The 17,545-nt window shown below is 44.7% G+C and overlaps 4 protein-coding genes across 5 annotated transcripts; 1 reads left to right on the top strand and 3 right to left on the bottom strand.

Moving 5' to 3' along the window:
* Nucleotides 1–220: 220 nt before the first annotated feature.
* On the bottom strand, nt 221–2,223 carry LOC122619109 (nucleolar protein 56). The gene is made up of 3 exons (XM_043795825.1): nt 2,085–2,223; nt 1,518–1,920; nt 221–1,452 (listed from the first exon to the last, which is right to left on the bottom strand). Exons 1-3 carry the CDS (start codon nt 2,085–2,087, stop codon nt 365–367), a joined length of 1,494 nt encoding a protein of 497 aa, XP_043651760.1. The 5' UTR covers nt 2,088–2,223; the 3' UTR covers nt 221–364.
* Nucleotides 2,224–2,298: 75 nt separating this feature from the next.
* Nucleotides 2,299–4,471, top strand: LOC122619110 (MOB kinase activator-like 1). The gene is made up of 3 exons (XM_043795826.1): nt 2,299–2,732; nt 3,140–3,306; nt 3,368–4,471. The coding sequence occupies exons 1-3, from the start codon at nt 2,719–2,721 to the stop codon at nt 3,844–3,846; spliced, it is 660 nt and encodes a 219-aa protein (XP_043651761.1). The 5' UTR covers nt 2,299–2,718; the 3' UTR covers nt 3,847–4,471.
* Nucleotides 4,472–4,505: 34 nt separating this feature from the next.
* LOC122621072 (retinol-binding protein pinta) lies at nt 4,506–6,062 on the bottom strand. Its single transcript, XM_043798810.1, has 3 exons — nt 5,456–6,062; nt 5,025–5,254; nt 4,506–4,968 (listed from the first exon to the last, which is right to left on the bottom strand). The coding sequence occupies exons 1-3, from the start codon at nt 5,846–5,848 to the stop codon at nt 4,770–4,772; spliced, it is 822 nt and encodes a 273-aa protein (XP_043654745.1). The 5' UTR covers nt 5,849–6,062; the 3' UTR covers nt 4,506–4,769.
* Nucleotides 6,063–6,620: 558 nt separating this feature from the next.
* On the bottom strand, nt 6,621–17,376 carry LOC122621474 (transcription factor SPT20 homolog). 2 transcript variants are annotated; one of them, XM_043799333.1, is made up of 4 exons: nt 17,270–17,376; nt 8,027–9,205; nt 6,791–7,898; nt 6,621–6,682 (listed from the first exon to the last, which is right to left on the bottom strand). In XM_043799333.1, the coding sequence occupies exons 1-4, from the start codon at nt 17,276–17,278 to the stop codon at nt 6,621–6,623; spliced, it is 2,358 nt and encodes a 785-aa protein (XP_043655268.1). In that variant the 5' UTR covers nt 17,279–17,376. The 2 variants fall into 2 exon arrangements, with proteins under 2 accessions (XP_043655268.1, XP_043655267.1); XM_043799332.1 differs by having other exon boundaries at nt 6,791–7,895.
* Between the last annotated feature and the right edge of the window lie 169 nt (nt 17,377–17,545).

Below are 17,545 nucleotides of genomic sequence, written 5' to 3'. Positions count from 1 at the left end.
TACTGAACGGATTTGTTAGCACAACGCGCGGACGGACGGCTGAGCGATCCATCATTGAAATTGTTAAACAAAATACTACACGTAATGAAATCAAACAATTTTAGCAATAGTTAACGTTACGATGTGTCTGTATATAAATTGAATGTAAAGCAAATATGAAATATAAAATAATTGAAACCAATAAATATGACAGTGTTTCTTAATTTAGTACGCAAACTCGTAAAATTTCGGTGGGAATACCCTCCAAAGTATATGTTTATTAAATTTGAATTGGGATCCATCAGGGTCAAAGGAAATACAAAAGAAGCATGTAAGTAAAAGATAATAGTGTGGACTAAAACTAAGTTGAATGTAATAGAGACATTTACGCCTCCACGGCTTCCTTGTTTTTGTTCTTCTTTTTCTTCTTCTTCTTTGGCTCTCCATCATTGTTTCCATTGCCATTCTCTGCCTCGGCGGCTGCTCCATTTCCATTGCTGGCGCCATTCGTCTCGCCCTCATCCTCAGCCGTCCGCTTCTTCTTCTTGTTCTTCTTTTTCTCGGACTGTGGAGTGACTGCCGCCTCTAGGCCAGCTGCCTCGATGGCCTCCTTCATCACCTCAATGTTCTTGCGCGGCACATCGCCGGACTCGTAGAACTTGAGACGATCTTCGACCTGTTGCTTAAGTGTTTCACCGAAGACGCTCGTCGGCTGCTCTAGGAAACAATCGATACGCGACGCGATGGAGCACTTGTTGGCCAGGAAGCGAGAGATGCGACCCTTGTTCTTCAGGCCAGCCCGTCCGATGAACGAGGAGTGATAGATAAGACCATACTTGGGCGTATTGGAGCGGGTCTTCAGAGCACGGAAAAGCGCCTTTTCGGCACCCAGGATTTGTACTGTAGATGCTGGGTACTTGGCCAGATTGGTCAAGCTGCCGGCATGCGAAATCAGGCGGGCACCGACCTGGTCGCCAATCAAAGACTGCAGATTGGGCGCCACCAAGTTCATCTTGTTGTGCAAGTAGGTAGACAGTTTCTTTCGGTACTCGGAGAGCTTGACAACGCGCTCGGCGAACAGATCAATGTTCATCAGATCCACAATGGAGATGTCCATGCCCATGGACATCTTGGCGGCATCAATGATAGCCTGAGCCTTGGCGGAGTCCATGACGATCTTCTCAAGATCCTCCAGCTGATCTTGCGTGAGGTTCTTGCGATCCTTGATGAACTTAGCCGCCTTGGCGAACATGTAATTGTCGGGAACGATTTTGACCAGTTCTGGGAAGTGGTACGAGTACCACTCCCGTATCCGCATGGAGAAGGTATTCACGTCCTTATCCAGCTGATCCAGCAGAGCAATCGACTGGATGATCATGTTGTCAGAACGATGGACATTGAACTTGACCTTGGCACGCGAGTAGCTGTGGCCCAGACCCAGCTGAGCAACGCCAGCGGACTTGTCGGTGAATCCTGCAATGGATGAAACAGGCTTTAGTTAGTAAAAGTGGATTGAACTGGCAGAACAGATATCTTACCCTTGACCAGCTTGGCGAAGTGGAATCGCACGCCACGCAGGATCTCAGGAACCACTCCAAAGTGACTGCACTGCACGCCAATGGCCTCGGTGATGGCGGCTCCCAGCTTGGCATCCGCAATACCCAGGGTGCACTTCTTCTTCTTCAGCTTGGCGAAGAAGTCATCCAAAAAGGAAAGCAGATCCTGAGGCACAATACCCTCAGAAATGGCATTAATGTTCTCCAGAGCGGCAATGGCCGTCTTGAAAGGCGCAAATCCAGCCAGCTTAACAATGGAGTTGAACTTGGCGAGGTCCGTCACCGAGGACTCCACCTGGGGCAGGAACATGGACACCTCCTCGAACTCCTTGACGGAGAAGAGCGAGAAGCCCGCCGCATGCTCGTACAGCACGTACAGGTTCGACTGGAGGCGGGGAAATGGAATAATTATCAGTCTTATGCGGTGGCAAAGACATGTGGTTTTGGGTGCTCCGCATGTGTAGGTTAGTTTTCGTATGGAAAACATTTTCATTTCACCGGTAACCCAAAGAGCATTTAAATGTATGTGATTAACAATTAAATATTTACCATATCTATGCCGAATAGATGCTGATTTAATTAAAAATGATAAACTATTATACACCCACGATGCTGCTACAGTTGTTTTTCCACGTGCTAACTTCAAGTGTGACCATGGCAAGCCAGATGGGAAATGTCGACGACATACCAGACAAAATACCGCAGTACCGTACTGAATTATTTCAACAGGCTGGCCACGTTGATAACCTGATAACCTGTCGCGTTGTCCCTCTCGCACCTTCATCAACTGTCTCTGTGTGTGAAAGCAATTTTATTTTTATTTATAACAAATTTGTTGCGTTTATAAACACAACAGAATTAAATAGTTGGCTCGGCACACTTCCTGGAACTGCTCACATCAGCTGTTGGGCTGCGGCACTAGTTTACAGACCGACCAATTGGACTCAATCACAGATACCATCATTGCCATTTCCCAGTTCACCAGAGAAAGAAACCTGCTTCGAATTCCAGCCACTTTTCTTCAATTATTATTCGACGCTAATTGTGTGAAAATCGGCGGTATAAGGCTGCTGACGCGACACAGGAGAGCCGGAAAAGCGGTGTGGCACTCGCCGGAAAATTCTACGCATAGAAAAATTCCATCGGAGGCCCAGTGAAAAGCGGAGCACAGCAATTGCATGCCATGGACTTCTTGTTGTAAGTTCTCGGGGGGCAAAACGGAGTGCAACTGCAATCCTTTCGAGCACAAAGAAAGCTCGGATCACCCCGCCCCCACTTCTGACTTTCCGGCTTTGTTTGCCTTTTTTGGGGTGATATCCCCAACTCCTGTACAGTGAAACTTCCCTAATACTGTCTGCGGTGTCTCGCATACTTGATCAAAGATTTAAAAGCAATTACAAAAAAATGTTACCTTGTATTGTTTTGAAGCGAAAGATTATTTAATTTTCAGTTCCTTACACTTACAAAATATCACCATTAATATGTTAAGTTATGAATTTATTTCATGGACAATTTGTTATTTACGGTTCAATCTACAGAATCTTTACTGTGTTAATGAGTGGGGTTGTTTGGGGCCGCGACTTATTGCCTTTCTCTACCCACAGTGGTTCCCGTTCCAGCAAGACCTTCAAGCCCAAAAAGAACATCCCGGAGGGCACACACCAATATGATCTCATGAAGCATGCAGCAGCCACGCTGGGATCGGGAAACCTGCGCAACGCAGTGGCCCTTCCAGATGGCGAGGATCTCAACGAGTGGGTGGCCGTCAATAGTGAGTATTGTATAGTGCAACTTGCGAAAGAAACCCAATTCTTATTCTTATGCATTCGCAGCCGTGGACTTTTTTAATCAGATTAACATGCTGTACGGCACCATCACGGAGTTCTGCACCGAGGAGACCTGTGGCATCATGTCGGCTGGCCCGAAATACGAGTACCACTGGGCTGACGGTTTGACCGTAAAGAAGCCTATCAAGTGCAGCGCCCCCAAGTATATTGACTATTTGATGACTTGGGTGCAGGACCAGCTGGATGACGAGACCCTGTTTCCCTCCAAGATCGGCGTGCCGTTTCCAAAGAACTTTCACTCCTCCGCCAAGACCATACTGAAGCGTCTGTTCCGCGTGTATGCGCACATCTACCACCAGCACTTCACAGAGGTGGTGACGCTTGGCGAGGAGGCCCATCTCAACACGTCCTTCAAGCACTTCATCTTCTTCGTGCAGGAGTTCAATCTGATCGAGCGGCGCGAACTGGCCCCGCTGCAGGAGCTTATCGATAAGCTGACGGCTAAGGATGAGCGGCAGATATAGGAATCACTGCATGGAGCCGCGAATTCCCGGGATTCCGGCGGCGGTGGCGGTGGTCTGGGCTTGCAGTTGGACTTGTGATGAAAGCGCTCTGGCAGACTCGTGTATTACGCTTTAGTTAGTTACCGCCAATACTTTTATGTTTCGTTCATTGCTTCATGGGGTGCCTCCCACTAAAAAAAAGAAAACAAAAAACAGCCAATTGGCAATGTGAACCGAACTATAGCGGGCTAATTGCTGATCCAGAGCAACTACTATATTTTTATATGTGAAACGTAACTTTAAGGAGTATAAATCATATTTATATGTATATGTAAAGGAGAAAACAAAAGCAGCAACAGCACGCCTTCGGTAACTAACACCTCCCGCTTTCGAGAAACAACCAATATTACGTTCACAAACTATGCGTGTTTCCTTGTTTATCGTTTTTCTTTCTGTATGTATTCTATGTATTTATTACTATTAAAACTATCGCTAATTGCTCGCGGTTCAGCGGATCAAGCGATTTTGTAATGCAAACCCCAGCAATGTGAGGCGACGGTCGACAGCACCCAATAACTGATAATAATTGTAGACTTGATAAACATTTTTGATACGTTTTATACTAATAAAGAGAATATTATGAATACTCTTCTCGTTTTTTTGTTTTAGTTTATCGTGCACTGACACTTTATTTGGCAACAAAAAAAAACGTATAATGATTAATACAATGAAAATAATAGCCTTTTTTGAAAAGGTACAACGTAATGCCTTATAATGTACAAATATGGGTAAGTGGGGAATTAGGGAGTACTTGTAGTAGTACCCTTCCATAAAATATGACAACTGATATGCGCCTTTGTGCATTTGCGCATTCAGAATGTTTTCGCCTAATCTATAACATTCGGCTAATCGCCTTCTTATCACTGTCGCCACACTAACCCCAATCACTTGAGCTGGCTTTTGTATTTGTCTTGCTCCACATAGAAATCGGCGTTCTCCTCGACCAACTGTTTCCACTTCACCGACAGCTCCTTATAGCTCAGTCCATGGCCACCGAGTTCCTTTGGCAATTGATCACAAGACACTGATGTTCCCTCACGACGCACAAAAAGTCGCGATCTTATCTTGGGCGTCATGAATATTCTGAAATAGTAACAATATATGGTAAGGTTTTAATTTTGCAATAACAGACAACCCACCTAAAGGTATTCAAAAAAAAGTTCACATGGCGCGGAGCGTTGGTGAACTCCAATAGCTTGGGCTGACATGGATAGGCGGTCCAGCTTTCCACGGATCTCTTGATGAGCTTCGGGTTCAGTTGGAGCGCATGCCCGAGTTGAACGCCCTGCATATCCAAAATTGCCACCATTCCGCGGGCACAAGTCTCCGGATCGAGCTTTAGCAGCAGGTCCAATATCATTTTGCTGGTCTGAGAAACAAAGGTCGTCGATATAAGTACATTGAAGGAAAAATGTATTTGAAACAAAGTGTATTTCATAATATTACTTCAATTCTAATGAGATTTGATAATATCTAAGAACTTTATGTCAAATGGGGCTTCATTTTTTTCAGTGCACATGTACGTGTTTGAAAGCATATATCTTGCCAAGTTTGTATTCCCCTGACTCACCTTAAAAACATTATTCTGGCTGTGGAGCTTGGGATCGTGGGCTGCTGTGCGTATGACCACCACCATCCTTTGTTCGGCATCCGGACCGATGGGTAGGAAGACGCCCAGCTTCAGTAGCTCCTGGATTTCGGGCAACTGGGGGTCGCGATTATCGAACCATTCGGGGCGCTCCGCCCGCATTTGGTAGAACGTCTTTAGTTTCTTCTTTGTCCGCTCCACATCGAACTTGGAGGTGCGGAGGAAGAAGTGCAGGTTCTCGAATGTGTTGCACCCGTTGATCTGCGGATTGGCGACGAGCCAGTCGCTGAGATCCTGGACCTGCGCCAAAACCCTTTCGGGGTCACCATCGGTGGTGGCCACTTGTCTTTTGGAACTGCTGCTGCGCGACCACATGGCGGTCTCTTGGCGGCAACGACTGTCAGCGAACTAAAACCATTGTTTATAAACAAATTGCGACATGCACTCGCTAACTGAAATAAGCTTTTCAAGCTTTTCGGCGTACTCAGCGTTTTTTGTTAATCGTTAGTATCGTCGGCAATTCGCACAGGCAAATCGCATTCTAATATTACATAAGTGCTGATCCGTTGCAAGCTTAATTGTTGCGTTTTGACTAAATTGGATTAATTCGAATTGATTGGCGAGAAAAGCTGACTTTGTCACTTTGTATTTTAAAATTGTCGATTTCGATAGACGCTGATTAGGGATGGGAAAATTCGAATACGTTCACAGTCTCTGCTAACTCGCTGTTAACATTAACATTGTAACGGTTTTGTGGTGTAGATAGAAAAATTTGGTTCATATTTTGTTATACGAAATATATGCAAATACAATCACAAGTTGTACTTTAAGATAAACTTTATTCACATAGAAAATAAATAATTGTTACATTTCAAACACTTTGCTTTACCATAATTACCTCCTCATAACCTCCGCATTGCTCATCCTGCTCTTTTTTTCATATTTTTCTTAGATCGATGCTTAGGCTTTAAAATAGATTGTATATTTACAAAGATGTTGTACGCAAAACTTAAGTCAAAGTGTGGGGCGGTAGATACTTGTTTCTGGGTAAAAAGGACTCAGGAGCAGGAGGTGTTTGGAGTTTCGTGCTGGTTGTGGTGCGGGATGGTGGTGCTGGTTGGTGGTGGTTTTTTGGTGGTGCAAGTGCTCAAAATGACCCGTTGAAGTGCAGGTTTTGTGAGGCGAACTGCGGTATCCCATGGTTGAGAGCTAAAACTTTACTGATTACTTTCAATTCATCAAGATTTCTTAAGCTGCTAAATTGACTAAGATGATTGCCACTGGGGCCACTCGGTCTGCTCTTAAAGTGTGCATTACCTGGACTAATGTCGCCGCTGGCTTTCGGCTGCTGTTGCTGCAACTGTTGCTGCTGCTGCTGTTGCTGCTGCAGATATTGCTGCGCGTTGTGCTGCAACTGGTTGCTCAACTGGGGCGTCAAATGCTGCCTGTAGAAGTTCTGGTTCTCCAGGCTGGGATTGGCACTGAGGCCAGGCTGCTGGCTAATAATCGTGGTGGCAAAGGAGTTGCTCGGCTGGATCTCCACATTGGAGTTCAACCCGAAGTTACCCACTCCCGTCTCCTGGCGGAATTGCCGAGCTCTTTGCTGCTGCTGCTGTTGCTGTTGCTGCTGCTGTTGCTGCTGCTGCTGGTGGAACACCGCATTGCTGACGTAGTTGGGCACCAGCAACTGTTGCTGTTGCTGCTGCTGCTGCTGTTGAAATGGCTTGTAATTGTTATGGGGCAAGGCCTGAAGTTGCGACGCCTCGGCCGGTGCAAAGTTGAACTGATTGGAGGGCTGGACCTGGGGGTTTTCATTCGCTTTCTGCAGAGATTGCTGCAAATTTTGGAAAATCTGCTGCACTGCATTCGCTGGCGGCTTCTGATAGTTATTCGCGTTTATGTTGCCATTGTGCAGGGCGAATTTATGACCCGAAACGGCATCGCGCAGTGGCAATTGCTGCTCAATTGGATATGTGGGATAAATAACAGTCTTGGTATGTGTGCTGGGTATAAATTCGACCGAAGGTCTTATGGAGTAACCACCGCCCAAAGTGGGCGGTTGCAGACCCGTCTGAATGGCCTCCAGCGGACCATGTTGCTGCTGTTGTTGCTGCTGTACTTGCGGCAATTGCTGCTGCTGTTGTTGCTGCTGTACTTGCGGCAGTTGCTGCTGCTGTTGCTGCGGCTGCTGTTGCAGCTGTTGCTGTTGGTGCTGCGGTTGCAAAGTGCTGGGTTGGGCAATCGGTGAGCCCTGGAAACGGCTCTGGGTCTGCTCCTCAAGCAGCTTCAGTTGGCGCAGGATCAGAGCCTGTTGCTGTTGTGCCTGGACCTTCAGCTGGTAGATCTGCTGCTCCAAAGCTCGTTGTCGCTCGATCAGGTAGTTGTTTACACTGGGTGGCTCAGGCAGATTGTTCAGAGGCTCCTGCTAAATTAATCATTTAATATATAAATATTGAAGAATTATTATAATTACATGAAGAATTATATAAAACATGAAATTAAAAGGTATTCGCTAGTCGTTAAGATGTTGTGATATAGTTTTAAGCTGCATACCTTTACATAATTGCTTGTGGAGCTGGCCAGGAAGGCGGGAGTGGTGGAGAAACCACCGCCGGCACTGGTGCTCGTGCTGATCTGGGTGGTGGAGCTGCTGCCGCCGGTGGGTGGGAACTGAGTGGGCAGCGGAGTAGCCGGTGGCTCTGTTTCCAAAACATTCAGCTTAGTGATGGTTGGTCCGATGTGGGGCAGCTGCTGCTGCTGCTGCTGGGCAAAGTTGCTGGTGCGCTGATGGAGCTGGTTGCCCGCCAGCAATGGGCGGAACTTTTGAGCAGTGCCACGCTCGTCCAGATCCACCGTGAAAGCGGTCACGAGTGGCGCTTCCTGGATGCGAATGTCCTGCTTGTCCACCAGCTCTATGTTCTCCCCGTCCTCATTGTGGGTGGGCCTAGGAGTGGTTGTGGTTGTGGTCGTCGTCGTTGTGGTGGTGCGACGTCTGGTGGTGCGAGGTCTGGGCGTAGTGGTCGTGGTAGTGCTCGTGGACGTGGTTGTCGTGGGCGTGGTGGTCTTTCGCACATTGCTGATCTCGAATTTGATCTCGTGACTGCCGCTGTCGTGGGAGATCTCATTGCTGCTCACGGATCCGGAAATGGAGCTATCCACGCTCCGGGTGAGCTGACGATTCTCTGGACCTTCGGCCTCCGCGGATTTTGGTTCAAGGGACAGGGTAGCGGCGGGTTGGTTTAGTTTCCGGATGGTGGTCTTCTTCCACAGTTTGGAGCGATCGATGAAGGAGGAGAGCAGCTGCTCCTGGGCATTCTTCTCGTCAAAGGTGGCCGTGTAGAATTGGACAGTGGGCACCACTGGCTCCGGATCGTTTCCCCTGGTGCTCTCCTCCAGAATCTCATCCTTGTCGCGGTGCGATGGCAAAGTGGAGGTCTCTGCTCGGAGGAGTAGGGAATGGGAACCACTGCTGCTGGTACTTTCCTCACCACTCTCCGTGGCAGCCGCCTCCTCCTGTTCCAGCTTATCAATGGCCCGAAGTAAAGCCTGCCTCACAGAGTAGTCCAGCTTTTGAATGGCCTCCCTGGGAATGATCTCGTTGCTCTCCGTGCTGGCACTCTCCACCTCCACCTCCTTTTGTTCGCCACTGGATTCCGCATTGGTCACATGGAGCTTCAGAGCAGCCAGCAGAAGAACCGCCAGCAAAGCCCAAGGCAGGCTGTTCAAATGTCTCTGTTTGCGAGATAAAAAAAGGTATGAAGATGTAGCCCACGAAGAGGAAACATTAATGGGTGCGCTTAAATTTTAATAACTTAATAAGTTCGACAGCCTTCTCCTAATGGGCGTCTTAGTTTCAGGCCTCATTTGCTGTAATGGCAATTGGTGCACGGCTAGTTGGAGACACCTTGGGCTAATTGCCTGTGACACCTTAACCATTTCCAATTGCTTGGCATTAGTCAAAATGGCTTTGCCGGAATGCTTTGCCGTCTTTAAGATGTTGTAACTTGTTGGGACATTGTAAATTATGATATGTTCATTTATCTTAAGCTAATGGTTATGTATTGTTAGGACCAATTCCCGATTTTCTAGCTGATTCAAACTAGCAAGCCTACTTTATATGCACTTGTGAAAAATGTATAAATGCATCGAATTGCAGAGTAGCAAACTAAGAAATTGTGCCAGTTACGTATAGTTAGTTATTTTGAATTTTAGCTGTGACTGAATTTTTATATAATTTCATTGCATACGAAGTTTCCTGATTTTCTGAACTAAAAAGATACTTTTTTATTGGGAGCTCTTCGTAATTTCGAGTGCATTTGATTCGCCACGTTAGAAGCCAAGCCCAAGTGCGGAAAACTTTTGCAAGCTGGTGGAAAGTGGAAAATGCATGCTCCGTCTGCAGCTTGTGACCCCTTCGTATTTGTAAGCCAGAGTCCGCTAATCTCGGCGTGGTAATCTTTCCGGCATTTGCGCCGCTGGAAAATCATAACGCATTATACTTCGTTTTTGCTGCCCACCAATGCTATTCGGATTTCTTGTTTTTTTTGGGGGAATCTAAGGCTGCGTTTGGGCCGTTACCTGTTTCCTTTTTCTTTGCCATTGCCTTGCACAATTTGCCATTTTCAACAGCTTGACGATTGATTTCTGGTGGGTTTTCATGCGACTGGAGTCCGCAGACCGTTTGCAAATTGGCCAGCAAGTTGCAACTCTTGTTTGGCTGTGGCCAAGTGCTTAGGCTAATTGTTGCATCAACGAGCGGAGGAAAAGCAAACCATCTGACCACCTGTCGCCGTAGCTACGTGAGTTTTCCGCTTTAATTTGGTTTTGTTTTTTTCTGTTTCGGCTTCGGTTTCGGATTTGGATTTGGAATTTTGGTCTGCGTTTTTGGGGGCTCACTTTGGGTGCCCAGGATTTTTGTGTGGCAGTCACGTTGTTGCCACTTGGCACTTGGCATTACCCCGCGTTGTTGGCCAAATTTGAACAATCGTGGTAGAGTCGTTGCCTGAGTGGAAAATATTTAATCGGCATCAGCAGCAGCGGTAGATGCAAAGCCCATTGGATTCGCAGCAAGGATTCCAGTCACATGCAATGCCAATGTTGCATAAATCGTAACTTTGTACAGAAAACCAATTTTGTTATTTCGATTTTCGAAGACTGTGCTGATAAGCTTTGAAACTTTAGATATAATCATTTTATTTGGTGGCTGCGGTCAGTGCCCAAATGATAAAGCTCATTTTTCAGTTAGTCCCCTACAAGTAATCAATCTTTTCCATTGAGTAAATCTTTCAACTCTGATCAACACTTTTGACTGAAGTTCGCCCCTTAAACTTTCTACTTGTCCGCCTTCAAATCACCGAAGGCGTCTCCTTTGAAGTCCATTGCTACAATATCGAACATGAGTCGACTCTTTTCACACTATATAAGTTGCTGAAAATAACCATAATTTTTCACAATTTTACTGCCGCCCTCCTTCCGCCCAAAACCAAGGCCAGAGTTCAAGTTCTGCCAAAGGGCAAAGCATTATGGACCACGCCAACGACCAGGAGGCAACCACTTTTGATGGGAAATAATTTTGGCTGGCAGACATTTCTCTGCACAACTGGCTTGCTATTGACTTTCCGGTTGAGCTTTTCGCTTTTTGGCCAACAAAATCGATGGCCATGCCTGCTCGGCCGCTCATTTGCGTCAATTTCACTATGGAAATCATCGTGGGCATTCAGTCAGTCAGCCAAATAGTCGAACAGTCCGTCAGTCGCGTCAAGTTGGCGCTAAGCTAATCAAGTTTACCGGCTTTGATTTCGCGGATCGGCTGGGAAAAGGTTTATACAAAAAACTGTATGGGGGGAGGTAGGAGGATCCACTGGTACAGCAACAAGAAACAGCAATCATCATAAATTGTAATGGTCAGTTGGGAATCTCTGTGGCCACATACGAGTATATTTAAAGGCGCGGGGCTCAATTGCATGTGGGCACTTCCATTTATTTCATTTCGAGCCATTTCCCTGCCATGTTGGCCACTTCAAAACACAAAAATTCCACGCTGCATGTGCGGAAGTACCTAATTGTAAATATCTGCGGTATTTGAGGGGATTTCTTGAATATTTCCATTAACAAAATGCAAATATATTTTCTGGATTATCCACCCTTTTTTATTTAAGTTATTCATTTAAGTTAATCATTCAATATTCTTAAAAACACTATGCAAGAGGAAAGTTGGAGAGCTAACCACTCTATGAGTGAGGTTTAAATATTTGAAGCATAGTTAAGCTTTAAATTTTAATTGTTTTATGGCCAAAGGCTAACAAGCCCTGCAGCAAGTTGAAAATTTCTCTGTTTAAAATTCGCGCCAGTTCCCAACTAAAAATCCCAATCAAAAGACGCCGCACATTTCCGTTTTAATTGGACGAAGTTATATGTGTATACTATGTATATTTTCACGTGGTAAATTCATAAAATTAACAAGCGCGTAAAGCGCCATAATAAAACTCCTTTAATTATTCGTAATTATTTTCGCTGGCCGCTGGGTTCCGCAAAAGGCCCGACCAGCCACAGAAATTGGCCACAAACATGCGGCAAAGTGTAAAAAGTGATTTAACAACAATCGGACAACGCCAATAAATTAGCAATACCTCAATGGATAATGGCCCAGAGCCGTCTATATAATTTATTTATCTCTTGTGTGTGGGTTGAAAGTGTTTTTTCTACACTGTTTTACCCCTCGCTCCCCCCACTTGAGGTAAGCAAATATTGCCTCGGGCCAAAAGAAGCAGCCAATTGCATAATTCGAAACTGACCAAAAACCGAAACTTCACTTTCGACGTGCGGATCGGACTGGGTAACCCAGTTCCACCGGACAACAATGAAAATGTGGTACGTCATATACGTATGCCAGTAATTCGAGCTGTCAGTTTGGATGGGGGAGTTTATGCTGCTGGATTTCCCCGTTTTTTCAGTTTTTGTTGTGATTAATTTCACGCCTGCTGAGCCCCGCTGCACCTCAGATATTTCGCATTCGCATTCGCATTCTGCAGATGCATTTTGCATTTCTGCATTTAGCATTGCTCAAACCGGTGGCTTGGTTGCATCCACATCCACAAGCCACGCATTATTAAGCAGCTGGCTAGATGATAAACCCCGAATTTCGAGACCCGCACCCGAAAGTTGTTTATCTGGCTCTGGATGTAACAGTTCGCCATATAACGCAATCCCAAGTCCCCATCCCAATCCCATCGAGATGCCATCCCCTCATCGCCAATTGGCGAGTTGGTGCAAATTGGTGATCATGCTTTATGTGGGCCAGCATAAATATTAATGTTGTAAAAATGATGTTGCAACTCCGCTGGACCAGCAAAACCATAAAATGCAACTATATTATATTAAAAGACCAGTTCACGCCCAAATAAACGATTTATGGATCTAAAGGAAAACCTATTTCATCTTGGCGTAGAGCTGGTATAAATCGCCTATTATTAAGTTATACAAATTGGACTGTATTCATAAGCAAATTTAACTCGATAATTAAAACAATAGGAACTATCATGAGCAAAGGTGTAACAGAAATCTTCTGCGGTCGAAATTGATCAGTGTCCAAATAGAGCTGTCAATAAAAATAGTATCGTGCTGCTTTATATCCCCCTCTATGAATTTTTAAGGCTTGAATAAATACAATAGGGTCCAACTTATACAAATGCTTTGACAGCTTGGTATAACTTTACATATCTAACAATTCTAAGTAATTATTATTTGATTTCTCAAAATGTAAAATAAATCTGATAAATTCACACAAGTTTTTCCCCAAGACCTCGACCAAACCATAACTCTGTGAGGGCATGCACAAATCGATGCTCTATGGCTACTAGTTTGTAGTCTTTATCAATGGCGATCCCCCCAGTGTGTTCGGTTGCCCAATAAATTTGTTACAGTATTTTACGGGCTTTTAACTGCCTTTGTGGCTACCAAGCTTCGTTGTCCACGGAGCCATAAAAAACATCCGTAATTGCGTGTGTGGGCCTCTGGCCTGGCAGCATCTTCTCCGCCGATCTCGTCTCGATCCCAATGGAAGCCATCCAGTTCGCTGCCAGACAGCAAGTCCCGGGCTTGGCATTTGCATAATTTCACACTCACATTTCGAGGCTGACGCGCCCTAAACTCGGATTTTGCGGCATTGTTTCGACGTGATATCAATATAATCTATGATCTGTGGGCCTAGGCTGCTGTGACATGGAAGCGAGCTTTTGAGTTTTGATTGGCATTGATTGGATCGCTGGCGATTGACCAATGCGGCGATATAGCGCGATTTGCGAGGGGATCTACTCCGAATTCAAATTCATAGCTGTTTACATTTCGATTAGGGCCCATTTCGCTGACTATTTATTTGCATATTTATGTGCATTTAATTGGATTTTGGTTGCGTGTAAGCCGTTTGTAGATAGCTGCCATATCGGCTCTTCACTATGGCAGATCGCAGAAAGGCAAAGGTTATCTGTTGGCTGATTGGCCAGAGGTCAAGTTTATTGATGGACCACCGATAAGCAGCTGAACGGCTGAAGTTCAAGATTGGACTGGACATCGAATTGAATTTGCCTGACGACTGATAATATTATTATGCTGTCTGTTACAACAGGTTATAGTTTTTATTATATGTTTACGTCTTGTGCCACGCCAAACTCTCGCTGGCATTAGTGGCTGAGTGAAAATCCGTGGACTCCGCTTATTGACCAACGCTTTTTGCCATCTTCCCGGCTTTTATTTAGCCACACAGCATTTCATAATAAAAATAAGACAAAATTACCAATGTGCGCATATTACGATAAATTTCCGCGGCATATACATGTACATACAGTTGCAGACATGGCGTTAAGGTTTTTCCATCCTATAATAATTTCTGTTTGTTTGTTTGTTGGTGTTCGGTTCGCGTAATGTCTGCCCATTGTTTGGGCTTTGGATTTTAAGGAGGGGCTGGAGGGAAATCTCTGTGTTTTCTTTTACCATTTTTTTCCTCGCTTTTTGTTTTGCTCTTTCCATCTAATGGCGCGTTGAGACAAAAATGCAATGTCAATGGCATCATTGGGCCGTGTACTCGCCAATTTCGGTTTCACTTTTATCGATGCCCGGGCATCTGGTCTCCGAAGATCCGAATGTTGAGGAAGAGCCCAGGCAAGCCAAGCCAGTGTCGAGTCGAGGTGAAGATGAAGATGCTGCCGGTGCAGAGATCATCGGTGGCCAGTGGAAGTGGTAAATGTTTTTATGCCCACCTTTGTTTGGCCTGTCTATATAGTTACATATTATTATGTAAATCGCTTACATTGTGTGTGCTCAGCGTCGTGTGCCAGTTCCCTCTGAAAACTATCTACAATTGCCGTTCGAAATGCTGCTGTTGACCTTTCGGCAGCAGATGCGTCGATGGGTTTACAAAACAAAAGACTTAGGCAACGAACGCGTCACTAAACTCCCCCTAAAAGCGTTGCATGACCGCCAACTCATCCGCTGCACTTGCTCAGCGGCTTCATACTCGCAGTTATACTTTACAAGTGGCGCTGATTTATTCGAGTAGTATCTCCATGCCCGTTCCCTATTCCTTTTCGTTGCCCATCTATCATATGGTAAATTGTAAATTGCTATTTTGACAATTGCACAATTTCGTGCAGACCATGGCTACAGATACAGATCTCCTCGCACGATATATGTTCGCTGCTCAGTGTGCGGGCGGTTTTTTCTTGTTATTTATTTCTTGCTGAATCCATGAATTGGATATCTTGTGAATGAAGCGCCGGTCGTGAGTGAGTGTGTGGTACTTTTACTTTTGTTACCCTACAATGGCGCCGGGTCAACAGTTCCGATAAGCAAATTAAACAATACTCCCGCTCCCTGATCAATGACTGTGAAAATTGCTGCCCCGGAGCACTTGATAACGTTAATTGAATTAACCGGGAGAAACTCACGTGTGATAAAATCGATAAAAATCTCTGTTTTGTGTTTTATTTTGAGGTGCGGATATAGTAAAGGGTTTTTGGGTAAACTCCATTTATTATTAAGCCAATTGTGTTTTCATTAATAAAACTGGTGTGGATAAGAAATAACTACAGAGATGTATTTGTATGGAGGAAGTGTGAAATATTTTCTTTAGATGTTTAACAAGACTTTAGGAATTTATTTTTATTGTTTCATTCATCAGATAATTATAAAGGTAGTTTATAAAGATGAGCTCGGGAATTTGGTTGTTTCGCCATTTACATTTATTATTGAAATACAATTGGCTTCAACATTTTTTTAGCTTTCTTTTTTTTGGTATTGATGAAAGCACCACTTGAAGAAATTATAAAAAAGTATTATAAAATAACAAGCATTTCGTTTTTGAAGGGGTATTATCGGGGTATTGTCTTCACTGTTTTCATTGACTTCATTGATGTGCTCGTAAGTTCCACAACTCTTAGTCGATTGCGCAGACTTCCACTTAGTACCTTAGCTTTAAAGCTAATATTAATATTTTCTTAAAAAAAATTAATTTTTTAAGCACATAGGGGAGAAACCCCCAGTGTCCCTTGACACTGACTGCCGCTGGATGATTTATGACCTGTTGGCTAATTTTGGGCTGGAGAAATCAGCGGCCGGCAAGGAAGCCTGCGTTTTTTTTTGCTTTTTTGCCAACGCAAACAGAAATGTGAAAAAAAGGAAAACGCAGCATAATCAATTTTAAGCATTGTCAAACTGCAATTATGCAATGGTGAAAAGTGAAATTTTATTGCATGTCAACAACGGCAGACATCTACACACATCTGGTGTTTTGGGACGACTTCACAGATGACTTGGTAGATGGGCAGGGATGGGGTTTTTATGCTTTTTGGGTCTGGGAATGGGAATGGGAGTCGATCCGGTTGCTCAGGTCCAGTCGAAGGCTGCTGCCAACTCTCAACTTTGGCTGGCGAACAGGTCGCACTGGCACTACCACTGGAACTGGCACTGGCCATTTGAATTTGGCCATAAACTGTCGATTGCATAAGCTGGAAATCGGATATGCCTGGGGTGTGGGCCTTAACCTGGCCAACATGCGGGCCAAAAGGCCCATAAATCCTTGATGGGTTGGCCACTCTAGTTGTGCACCTGTGCCTATAATCTATCCGCTCTCGTTTTGACCTCAGAGTCGCCACTTTATATGCCAGTTTTAACGGTCCTAATCAGGCATGGTCACCAAATGGACTTTGAGTGATTAGGGGTCGTAAAACAACTGGAACTCGATCGGTAGCTGGCAAACGCATTAAATGCGTCTCACATGTCGCTAATTAAATTGTTTTATTGACTCCGAAACGGAATCATTAAACGGCATTAAAAACCCATTACACAAATGACTTGGCAAATGACTTTCAATAACTTGGTCTTGCCAAAAACGTTGAAATCCCATGCATATATTCATGATTGGGCCATTTGATCGATTGGTGGCGATCGCAGCTGTCAGTCCAAAACCCGTAACTCCCACACCCGTATGTCTAAAGTGGCAAAACTGGGCGAGGTCAGATGTCTTACTAATTGGGAGTAATTTAATTATCGGTGAAATTTCTATCGACGTACGTTTGTTAAACTTTCTGACTGGCAGTATCAACGGTTAGGGGATTCCTTGAGGAGGAAACTAAAACAATGCTAAGTGATCTTGTGAGGAATAAGTTAATTATCACTTGCCATGCAAATTTACTGGTTATAAAGCTCTAGCTATAAGAAATGTTAAATGGGTTAGTTGGTAAAAAGCTACACCCTTAAAAAGAATTCTGAGTATAGCTGTAGCCTCCTTTTCTGAAAACTTACCACCAGCATTTTGGCTATGTATCTTGGGGAAATGTATCCAATTTAATAGCGCAGTAATCCGATGGTTTGATGACCACTCCACCACACTCTCTATTTCGCTTTTGGACGGTGCACGCAATCAAATCGTAATATTCGAATCGAGACAGAAACATAAACTAATCAAATGCGAATTAGCTGTTAAAGTTTCCTTTATTGTATGTGGATTATATACATTTGATTTGTATAATGCCAATATGCCGCTGGCTGTCGGCTGTCGGCCGTTTCTCGTTGCACTTT

Source organism: Drosophila teissieri, chromosome 3R, assembly GCF_016746235.2.
Source record: "Drosophila teissieri strain GT53w chromosome 3R, Prin_Dtei_1.1, whole genome shotgun sequence".
Lineage (NCBI taxonomy): Eukaryota > Metazoa > Arthropoda > Insecta > Diptera > Drosophilidae > Drosophila > Drosophila teissieri.
This window is presented reverse-complemented; position numbering and strand designations above follow the sequence as displayed.